Source organism: Colias eurytheme, chromosome 7 (genome assembly GCF_061535395.1).
Source record: "Colias eurytheme isolate Ceu_HAF_F1 chromosome 7, ilColEury1 Martin Lab GWU primary, whole genome shotgun sequence".
NCBI lineage: Eukaryota > Metazoa > Arthropoda > Insecta > Lepidoptera > Pieridae > Colias > Colias eurytheme.
This window is the reverse complement of record NC_142986.1, coordinates 744281-756703: the sequence shown is the minus strand read 5'-3', so window position 1 is coordinate 756703 and position 12423 is coordinate 744281. Positions and strand designations below refer to the sequence as shown.

Sequence of the window (12423 nt, the reverse complement as noted above, 5' to 3'; positions counted from 1 at the left end):
GACCCCTTCATCCGTGAAGCGGTTCACCTTTGAAAATAGGGAACTTTTTACGTTTTGTATTCTGTGGCAAAACTGTATGTAACTTTCACCTTGTTTTATTTTTAACCCTTCTAACTCTAATGCTATACACTCTTCCGATCGCGGGTCTCCGAAATGTTGGGTAAGTATTTCCTTCAATTCAGCCCATGAAGTTATATTTTGGTAATCACTAAGCAGTGAAGCTGCCTTACCGATAAGCCTGCTCGTTATGGCATGGTATACATATAAGTTTTGTGCGTTATTACTCGCATCTTGGAATGACCTTATAATATATTCACTTTTATTGATAAATAGGTTTAACAGTTTTTCATCCCCATCAAATTTGGGAATGATACATAGTATTTCTCTAGGAATGAGTTTAATCTCTTCCATTTTGCGTAGTTTTATCGATTAAAACACGAAATTAATGAAAGTACCTAACACTTAAAATCACTAACTAATAACTAACAATTAAAATTAAACACTAAAAATTACGACTTATCACGATAATTGTAATGAACAAAATCAAATAAACGTAATGATTAGGCCGACTATTTTGGGTCGGGGATTTCGTGAAAAACAGGGACTATGAAAAACAGGAGTGAAGAGGTCTACTCACAGTCTGCTCGCTCCCATGTCCTTCACTTATGATCCTGAATGCTCGTCCTTGAGGTCTCCGTACGCGTTTCACTGCAGCGATTCAGTTTTTTACGCGTACGCGTCGCGGGAGTTATTTATTTAGTTCGAGGATACTCGTCTGTACCGCACTATCACAGGTCCTTAATTATGGCTTTACTGATAGCTCGGCAGCAGGATATTATCGAGTATCCTACCGGCTGCGCCACTCAAATTTCGACGGACCGAAGGACGATTTTTAAAAACACAAGATTTAATTTACACGTCTTTAATTAGTGCTTTCTACATTCAGAATGAATTAAACTAAAACTTAAACTAATAAACTTATCTCTAAACAAAAATGCAGCGTTTGAAGAAATACAATATGTATGCATTAAGGCGATGCAGGGTGGCCATAGTTTGCTGCGTTAACAAATATGACATCGCTCGCATGTACTGCGGGTGGCCCCGATATAACTACATAAAACTTATTTCTAAACTTATCACAATAATATATACACTTTCGTTGAAAATATAAATCTTCTAAGCCTGGAGTTGTATGTTTTGAGTACCAGTTATTTGGCAACTCTCTATCTCAAGGTGGGTTTATCTTCGTATAGCGGATCGCGTTATCTATCATTTGCTTGCATATTTAATGATATATTTAAATTATTTCCAATAAATATTTAAAAAATAAATTAACAGAACATCGTATGATGAAACTTCACAACAAATTCGACGAAGTCAAACGAGCGTCAGCAAAATGACAGCACCAAGGCTTAACCGTAGACAATTTCAATGTTTTTCATAATTTTGTGAATGAATTGCGACGTTGCCGCTTCGCGCCTATTGCATAGCGTGAGCATAGATACATCGACGTTATTCCAAATTTATTTGTAAGAAATTATGACATCCTTATTCTTTATTTATTCTTATCATATCTATGCATTGCATAAGGTTTGAATAAGCAAGTTTTTATTTGTACGGCTGTACGAGTTTTATCAAAATAATGTACTAAGTATTATACACATTGAAAAGGTCTACAGAAAAGTCCGCGATGGTATATGTCTATCTCTTATGGATAACCCACAATAACTTTTTTTTGTCATTTACTTTTTACGACAAATAATGACTAATTTTCGAAGCGATTTCAACCAATACAGCATTAATCCTTAACCAATTAAATACCATGGATACATTGTTCATTTAATATAGATCTATATGGCCCTTTACACCGTATGATTTAAGTGAATATTTTCGAAGATATTACAGATTTAAAAATTGCGGGACGTAGCGTTTGCGGCCGCCCGGCTATGTATTTTATACCCGAGCGATGCCGGAGCGGGCCGCTATATTTTTATACCTATACAACGTTCACAATTTTTCTGTAGTGTAATATGATCAGCATTGCACCCGTGCGAAGCCGGGGCGGGTCGCTAGTATATGATATAATAAGTACCTATAGATGATAAGAATAATTGTTTTAACCGTTCTTAAAAATGGGAATATTCCTTAGCATTAGACATTACAATACGCAGTGGAATCATAACCTACAATAGCAATAATATATCTGTTGTGTTGTAAAACGTTTTTAAGCCTCACATTGGATTCAACTTTGCGTCCAATATTGGCTATAATTTGAAATGATCAAATTACTGCACTATACATTGGCTTCAATGTCAACTTTGTAACCAATCAATGGAAACAGACTAGCTCATTGGGCCAGTCCCAACTGTGTTAGCAGAGAAGCCAAGACGATGAACGATAATTTATTTGCACTAGCGGCCTACGCGTACAGACTAGGTACATATGCTTATTACTTGCATCAGACAAGTAATCAACGAAAGAAAAAGCGATGGTGGATGATAAAAATGCACACTTCAGGCGACTGACAGAGACGATATGTGTGGCGCGAGCGCGGCGTTGTGTCCAAGATGCCCCCGCGCACTCCCTTTTCATTCCCCTCTCCTTTGAACGATCGAAAACCGACACTGAGCGCGTTAGTATTGGGCATTGGACAGTGATTGGACGCAATGTCTACATTGTGTCAAAGTACTGATACATACATTGGTGCATTGGGCGCAAAACGTTACGTTGGTGCAAATATCTCCAATGTGTGGCCGCGGCAATATAGGTACTATATTATATACCTAAATAATCTCTTATATGTTTAAATTTTTTTATATAATACATATGTTAAATTAGTTAGTTAGTTATTAGTTTATGATAAAAACGAATCGCCAAAAGTGTTGCCACCACTTCGGCACTTTTTATACAATGTCGCTCATGCACATGACGTGACCACCCGTAATATTCTGAATATTCATGAAGAAATATCGAAAATAAACTTCAAAAGGTGGAGTCTATCTATAATATTTTTCATGTTATTCAATTTTTATTTTTTTGTAGACTTGCTTTCTATTTTTTGATACATCTCCGAAGTTTATGGGTCGATTTCCAAAAGCTTATGAGTTATTTTAACAGGTTAATTAACATTTTGACTAAAAATTATCGACTACGAAAAAAAAGACGGAATCAAAAATTGTGTATTTATTAAAAAAATAACTAGTATACTTAAGTCCATAAATTATCACCATAGGACGACTTTTTTAATCATTATTTGTAATCTACTACATAATAGCTAAAAATTCACAGAACATGTAGCTTTTCGCCGCTGCGCCGATCTTGGCTCACAGATTTTGTTCGTCGTGTCTCCTCTATACGTAGACTTAATAATTATCAATGATTTGACTCCCAAGTCCCAGTCTTCGTCTATGTTTATACCAAATTTCGTGACAACCTAACAGACAGGCAAACTTTCAGTTTTATGGTAGGTATTGTTATGTTATTTTTTATCTACCTACCTATCTAATTATGGAATGGAAAATTTTGTAAAAAAAGTAATCTTTATTTATGACTGATAACACCAATATTTTTATATCAAGACGTTTCAAACCTAACCTAACCTAACAGACACAGATACAGGCAAACTTACACGTTTTATCAAAACCATATGTCTAGACATAGCATCAGATTCCTTCTGCATTAACAGTCCAGTCTAGGGCACACCTGGGTCGGAAAAATACTGAAAGGGGGAAAGCTAACCAAAATGGCGTGGGCAGTTATATTCAAAAACTCACGCCAGATTTTAAAACACATTTTATAAACAAACGACACGTTACCACAGATTAGAGAATAGTTACTTGACGTTACACATGATTATATAATATTTTATTGGTATTAAAAATTGAAACATAAAAAAAATCCAAGTTAGATAACTAACTAACATAACTAAATATGTATTAATATTAATACATAATAATTATTAACCATAGATAAACCCAGATCTGTAATACACAAACAAGGAAACTATTGAATCAAATCTCTGTTGTCAATATTATTCGTCACCCCGACCATTAGTCATAATATCGTTCGTAAATTTTGCCCTTATAATTATTGATCATTCTTATAATTTATTGGCAGTGACCAACGCGTTCCCAGAAGAACTAAACCTGTTATCTACTGATAACTGACAGTGTTACCAGATTCCTAAATAGATACTACGCGTTACCGCCGCATTTTTTATTCAGTTGATATTCGAAACACGGCGAGTACCTACGCTATTAAGTTTTCGTTAAAAAGTAAATAAAATACATCAAAATGGGTTGTGGCGAATTCCTTGTCAAATATATTTTGTTCTTCGCAAATCTTTTCTTTGCGGTAAGTTTTACTTTTGACTTAATTATGCTAAGTTTTAAAAAAGTTTGTTACTAAATAATAATGTTTCAGACTTCAGTAATCTTATCTGAAAAACGAAATGCACTAATATTATGAATATATATAGGTACTTATTCTATTATATGATATATAATAGAATAAGTACCTATCGATGATAAGAATATAATTCAACCGTTCGTAAAAATGGGAATATTCCTTAGCATGACATTAGAATACGTTGTGGAATCATAACCTATAATAGGTATTAGGTATATAGGTAGATAGGTATAATAGATCCATTATGTAGTAAAACGTTTTGTAGGTACCTATTATATGTACCTATATGTATACGTAGGTATATAATTCGTTTAGGTAGTCATTTGTATGTTTAAATTTTTTACATGGTAAGTACATTATTATTACTAGTTTATGATAAAATCACAAAAATGAATCGCCAAATGTTTTGCTAAGACTCGAGAACGCCGCGCCATGGCGACCGATTTGGAAATTTTTCTATATGGCATTTTATTGGCATTGGAATTTATAAGGCTTGAGGAATGTTCTTTTGGAGAGAAAACACGAAAAGGGGCAATATGGCAGAACAACGTATTTCAGGGAAGCTAGTACTACTTTAATATGATATTAGATTAATTAATTACCTACCTAAATCTGTTGTGCAATGTTCGATATAGGTACTTACAGTTTACACCCACTAACTGATTCATGTTTGAATCATCAACACAATGCCATGTTTTTTATTAATACAAAAATTTAATGATCATAATTTGCAGATTTTGAACTTTTATATGGTAAGACTAGCTTTTCACCCGCGGCCGCGGCCGCGTAGTCGAAGTAAAACCCGCATAGTTCCCTTCCAGTGGGATTTTCGGGTGAAAACTCTATGGAATATATTCCTATGTGTGCGGCAAATTTCACGAAAATCGGTTCACCAGTTTTTGCGTGAAGGAGTAAAAAACAAACATACCTACAATCCCTACAATCATTCTTATTTAAAATATTATTACTACGATATTATCTATCACTAGTTGATTATTCTAATTCGACAATGCTCTCCGAAAACTGGTTTGAAAATATCGCTAAATTATTCATTGTTTCGTTAACATAAAAGGATTAATAGGTATTCGTTGATTGATTTTTATTTGGATTAAACCAAGGGCTTAATAATACTGTAGCATCACACCTTTTACGTAAAAATTATAACAGTAGTCTGCAGACTGCAGTACCTACTCCTCTGGATGAATGATATCTCCCCTTCGAGAATATTACATATTACCACAGACTAATAATAATATACTACGTATATATTACCTATTTTTTTAGTAGAAAACTAATTTGATAATAAAGTAGGTACTTAGTAGTTAGTACATGACACAAACACACAAACTCACCGATTTATCGTATTAGTTTCTAATAAGATTCTTACCACGGATAATACAGTGTAAACTCTATATAACGACACTCCATTTAACGTCAAACTCCGTATAACGTCAAGATTTCTCGACTTTGGTTGGTTTATATTGTTGTCTATACAATAATACACTCCATATAGCATCACGCTCACTCTAAATAACGACCACAATAAGACATTACAACTAGGAACTAGGACAAGGAAGTACTGACTAAGTTGCCGAAATCAATGAAAATGTAGTTGTTTATATTCTTTTTTACTGACATACCGAAGATTCTCAGAAATGCAGTCGTAGAAAAATAAAGAAAAAATTCTGCATGCCGAAGAAGATGGACGATCTGCTAAAAAATTGAAGAAACCTCAATATGAAGACCTTGATCAAGCGATGATAACATGGTTTCATAGGCAATGTCAAAATAATATTCCTGTCTCGGGACCAATCATGCAATTTTCCCTTTCTCTCCATTTAACGACCACTCTATATAACGTCGAAAAATGCACGGTCCCTTAAGTGACGTTATAATATAGAGTTTACACTGTACATAGTTTTGCTATACAAACACTTTTGACTGCAAAAATCAGTCAAAAACCGTTTTGACCGACGCCCTTAGGCCGCGTTTCCATCTGCAAGAAATCTTCCGCAAGAAAATATGTCCGACAGTCTGTCTGACAGCAGCTTGCAAGTCTAACGCCGCCTACCTGCAAGTAGACTTGCAAGCTAAGTACATTTCTTGCGGAAGTTTTCTTGCAGACGGAAAACCGGGCCTTAGTCAAAATAGATAAGTTTATTCAATGAAGAAAATTATCAAATAATTCCGCTGAAATTTGAAGGTCAAGAGGTCGTTGTATACCGGTATAGTTGGGTTTGTTTGATCGGGAAACGCCCTAAAGTCGCGTCTGACGCTCGCCGCGCCGGTCTCTGCTGCGGCATGCTCGCTCGACTTGTATCGCTGTGTAGATACTATGTATTATCTTTGCACTAAAAACGATCTTGACTTAGGGCATTGATCATCTAGGAAATGTATATGTTACAGTCAAAGACTATTACAGGTCAAAACTATTTTTGACTGCAGCAATCAGTTAAAAACATTTTAACCAGTGCGGGAGCCTGATCGCATGAATCATCCTTTACTCTTCTGAGAAATACCGTTTCAATTGAAATACCTATCATTCCGAATCTAATGATATTGGCATATTTACAAAGAAAAACAATATTGTCGATAATAGTTGTGTAAAGGAATAGCATTTGTGTGCGTCGCAACTGATAAGAGATAAGATAGGTACCCCTGATAGTTGTTTTTAGGGCGTAGATAAAGTCTGCATGCATAAAGAAACAGTTTATTTAGAATGATCTCAATGTGTATAAATGATATCCATAATTATTGCAAAATGACTCCTGATCAAGATTTAAGAATGAAAAATTATTTTTTTGCGTAATAGTCCCTTCAAACAAAGTTGTAAAGTTTTGTTTTTATGAAATAAGAATAAAGTCACTCTCCAAAGGTTTTTATAGGGAAAAATCCAATCTAATTTCGAATCAAAGCACAAAAAACAGGTTATATTTAACTTGTATATGGCAAGCAACGCCATCTAGTAGGGAAATGGATGAAAATATTTTAATTTATTTATTAGAATATACGTACGCACGCACCTAAATACAGATATTAATAATTGTAATATGTACGAATTGACACAAATAAACACAAAATATAATAATACGCTTTTCAAACATTGAACAGTAATTCATAATACCTACCACAATATTTAAACTAGGTTTATGGCCCTCATCGCTTTTAGATTTTGTAGCGGCCACCTTTCTAGAAATTTAATAAAATCAATCCTTATCCAAAAGTCACAACCCATGTAGCGATCCGATTTCTGAGAAAGACAGTATTGATGCTAACCGCTAATCCTTGATAAGATTATCGATTTCGGCCGTGAAACCGTTAAACCGTTAAATAAATTATTATTTTTATTATTACAGTTGGCTGGTTTAGCCCTCGTTGGTTTGGGAATCGCAGTGCAGCTCCAAGTATCGGAAATAGTGGATGCAATCGAGTCGGCTAACTTCCAGTTAGCTCCCATTACGGCCATCGTACTTGGTGTTGTCGTCTTCTTGATAGCCTTCTTCGGATGCTGTGGTGCCATCAAGGAGAACAACTGCATGCTCATTACTGTGAGTATACTGTCCTTGATTAATGATTTACCTATACAATTTTGTTCAAAAACTGATTCGTTAAATCTTACGAGTCGTAAACCAAGGTAGACCTTAAAAAATATGTTTAGTAATTATAGAGTGACGAAACAATTGAAGTGAGTGTAATATAGGGCTTAAACTTGTAATATCGTATTTCGAAATAAGACAGATTCCGACGAATTGAGAACCTCCTCCGTTTTTGAAGTCAGTTAAAAATAAGAACACGTCCGCGACGTAACATTCTGCCTACTGCATGTGCATTGTGCACTGCCAGCGACTGCTTCGCTACTGCATGAGCCATGAGTACAATTAAAGTCGCCGCGAGCGAGGAGCGAGGAGCGTAATGAGATATAATGCGATTCACACGTTCGGTTACATTTTTCCTAAATAAATAATTTTCAGATTTTCATACTATTCTGCAATCTGCATAATCTGTAACACATGTCAACTGTCAACAGTCTTGCAACTTGATAAAGTGTAAACCTGAAACTGTAAACTCATATTTTGATTTTTGATATTCAATAAATCTCAGCTCACAACAGCTGTGATTTGTGATCATAATATTTATATTGTCTTGAACGTCCATTTCAGTACTCAATATTCATGTTGGTGTTGATGCTAGCGAAATTGACATTGGCTATACTTATCTTCGTGAACCTGGATAGCTACGTACAAGAGATTCCGCGCTGGTTGACCGATTCCTTCAACAAGGATAGACAGGCATTCCAAGGAATTGAAAGAACGGTGAGTGAAAAGTACTCACAACTTACTAAGAACACAAATAACACATATCTAAATATTAATATATTAATGATCAACATATGGAATACCAACTGGATACCAAAGCTAGTTCAAATATTGTTCAACACCTAACTAATTCATTTAAACCCTTTACCATTGAATTATTATTATTATATATTGAATTTAAAACACTCAATATAATTAAACCTATTTAATTATATCAAAATTGTTATCACAACTGTTCATTTTTAAAAGGATTCTCCAACCACCTAAACCAAACAATACATAATTAATGTTAATTATAAAGCATTTGAATCCTATAAAACTAAGTAACAATTCGACATTATTTGATTCCAGTTCAAATGCTGCGGTCCCCAAGGTGCAGCGTCTTACATGAACTTCTCACTACCGGATACCTGCTGTGCGTCCCTCCCCTGCACTGCCCTTAACGCTTACAGCGGCTGCTCCAACGCTGTCGAGGACTTCTTCCAGACCTTCGGAGTGGCTATCGGCGCTGTGGCTATCAGTGTTGTCTCTATTGAGGTATGACTTTATGGTTTATTTTTTCAACTAAACTAAGTTCAATATTTAATAATTCAACTTCTAGATTTATTAGTTTCAAAGATTTTTCCATTATCAAGTGGTCATCATTTCTTTAAAATCATTAGAGGATATGCATTGTAATTTGCCTTTCTTTATCATCAACTCACAAGCTTAACATCGACTCTATCAAATATTATTTAATACTTGCTGTGCCCCACAGTTTTACCTTTATTGCTCTGCTTCTATTGGTCTTAGCATTATGATATAAAATAGCCTATAGCAATCCTCGATAAATGAACTATCTAACAGACAATAATTTTTCAAATAGCACCTGTTGTTCCTGAGATTAGTGCAATCAATCAAGAAAACCAACTTCAGCTTTATAATAATAAAAATAAATAAATTTATTTTTACTAAACTATTTTTTTTTCAGTTGGTTGCAGTTATTTTCGCTCTCTGTCTCGCCAACCACGTGCGCAATCAAAGCAGAAGAACACACTACTAGTTATATTATATACTAATATAATTTAGCATTAGTTTTAATTCTTAAGTTTATGTGTTACCATGTTTTGTATTAAGTATTTACCGTTTTTTAACACCGAAGTATTTATTTGCAAGTTTTTATCGATTTTATTGAGAAAAATACTTATTCGTAAGTAGGTATACACAGCCCGTTCGCGCTAAGTTTGTTTTGTATTCCACTGACTGACAAACTCAGTGTGAACGGGTATACATTTTTGATTTACTTTTACAATTTTTGAAGTGAAACTTCTTTTGGGGTTGGAAAAAAATTTATTGTAACATTTTTTCGTTACGCGTGACATTTTTCCGTTACGCGCCATCTTTTTCTTATCCCTACCACGCATGATTGGACGTATTTCTGTAAAGTTGCATATAGTAAATTATTTTTTGAAAAATAAGGTCATAAAGAAGTTTCACTTACGTGTGTACACTAGTACACGCACACATTTTTTTACGCTTTTTCTAGCTTCACCTGTACGTTTGTATGTATCCGATTTTCACTTTCTATGGACAGTTTTAATTCAAACTTTGTACACTTATCAAGGTTCGGTGACAATATCTAAACAATTTCTAAAAATTGTTAAAAAAATAAGTGTATTTTAAGTTTTTTTTAACTATCTATATTCTTTTAAGAATGAAACTCGATTTCTAAGCAAGGTGTTTGTATGTATGGTATAGTATACCTAATAAAAAGTATGATTTCCTTTGTTTAAAACAAAAAAGTTAAAATAAGTAAAGTTATTTATTAAGTTTACAAATGCATGAGATTGTTCCTTCTACCCAAAAAATTGTTTTATAAGTTAAATTTTAGTTACCTTATGTTTGTAACAACTACGCATAAATAACCAAATAGTATGTGTATTTTCATATATTATACTATTAAAATAAATATAAAAATTAAAATGTCGTTTTATTTTCCACCCAACATTCGTTATATTCCTGAAATATCCAACATCACACAAATTTTATTATAATTTACTAAATATAGATAGAACACTGCTTCCTAATTTTAAACCATTCCTACTAGTATATTTTATTATAACTTATTATATTATCAGGTCAAATACATGTCAAATACTTATTACTAAGTATACATTACCATCAATTCTTGAAAATGTTAAAAAACGGCAGTAATTCAAATCTTATAGTTGTTTTAAAGTGAAACTTTTATTATATCGTCTCAAAATTTTTGGTCTGTGTAGCGCATGTCGCGTACGTATCGCGGCTGCCGAGTAGGTATCTACTCGGTAGCCGACCGTCACGCGACATGCGCTACACAAAGCAGTGTTCAGAACCGTTCGAACAGTTTCACTTTTACCGTGGTTTCATAAAACCACACAACATTTTTTCTTTTTTTGTTGTATTTTCTATGTATTATATACAATGTAATTTCAATAGCGTTAGCTATTAAGTATTCTGTGACAACACTTTACCTAGACATAATAATAACTAATGAACACTAGGACTTATAATAATTGCACTTGAGCAGGTAGGCACATAATAAATAAATAGTAAAAAATATTTCCTTATAATTTTTAAGGCAAAATGACGCTCAAGATGTTTGCTTCTCACTTTTAGATGGACCAACTCAATACTCAATATTCTCGCTCAAAAGTAATGATGAAAATTGATTCTGCTACTCCTCCTTGTTTATTAAAATCATCTGCCACTGTATCATCAAAGCTTTTCTCTTTTATTGTCATAGTTCATCGTGATAAACAGGTCTCAAACTATCTTTAAACTAATTTCATCCAAATCGATTCAGTGGTGTAGACGTGAAGATACATACAGTTTCACATTATTTAAGACGGTAGGGATTAAAAATATAAGGTATGTTCTCAATCTTGAAAGTAACAGAGACTTATGCTGAACATTTTATAATTTTATTCTCGTATAGACGCTACATTTTCTGCGTAACAAACATGTATGGAAGTTTGACATTGTTCTTGGAGAGTTACAATATGCAATTATTAAATTATTAGCTGTATTACTTTTGTGTCATTGGCTCTCAAGGGTTTCATTTGTTTCCCTTAATTAAATTTAACCTCAGTTTCTAAGTATTCTAACAAACAAAATATTAAAGCAACAAGTGTTCTTATAGATAAATAACAATTAATAATAATTTTAATACCTATTACAATTGCTATCTTAATTTCCTGATAATTCTGATTTGTTATATTGTGTCCTGGAGTTTCGTCCGGAATATTTCATATTAATTTTATTTAAACAATAAAGAAGGCTTTTAATATTATTATCATCAATATACAAAAAATGAGATGACGTGATTGATTTAGAGGGCTATAAAATACATCTTTACTATTTTTAAATAAATCACCATCATCAGCCCATATACGATCCCAAACAAATAATTAAATTAGAATGAAAAATTTTCTTGCGATGTTTCAGTTTTCACGCCGTGCAAAGTAAAAGTAAAACCGGCCAAGTGCGAGTCGGACTCGCGGAATGAGGGTTACGTACAAACATGTTTTTTATTGTATGCTTAGGATCTGCTATAAGACGTTGTTTCATTATAAATTTCAAGATTTGTAGCATGAACGGCTGTATTGTATGTGTATTTATTTTAATTGCGTTGGCTTAGAAGTTTGCTTCAACTAGAGAGTAGTATTTGATATGAATTTCA

The 12423-nt window shown here is 33.6% G+C and overlaps 1 protein-coding gene across 1 annotated transcript; it reads left to right on the top strand.

Annotated features, from left to right (window-relative positions):
• The first annotated feature begins 4121 nt into the window (after positions 1-4121).
• LOC149906870 (23 kDa integral membrane protein-like) lies at positions 4122-9961 on the top strand. Its single transcript, XM_090103911.1, has 5 exons — positions 4122-4353; positions 7764-7955; positions 8568-8720; positions 9075-9260; positions 9694-9961. Exons 1-5 carry the CDS (start codon positions 4294-4296, stop codon positions 9763-9765), a joined length of 663 nt encoding a protein of 220 aa, XP_089960037.1. The 5' UTR covers positions 4122-4293; the 3' UTR covers positions 9766-9961.
• Positions 9962-12423: the final 2462 nt, after the last annotated feature.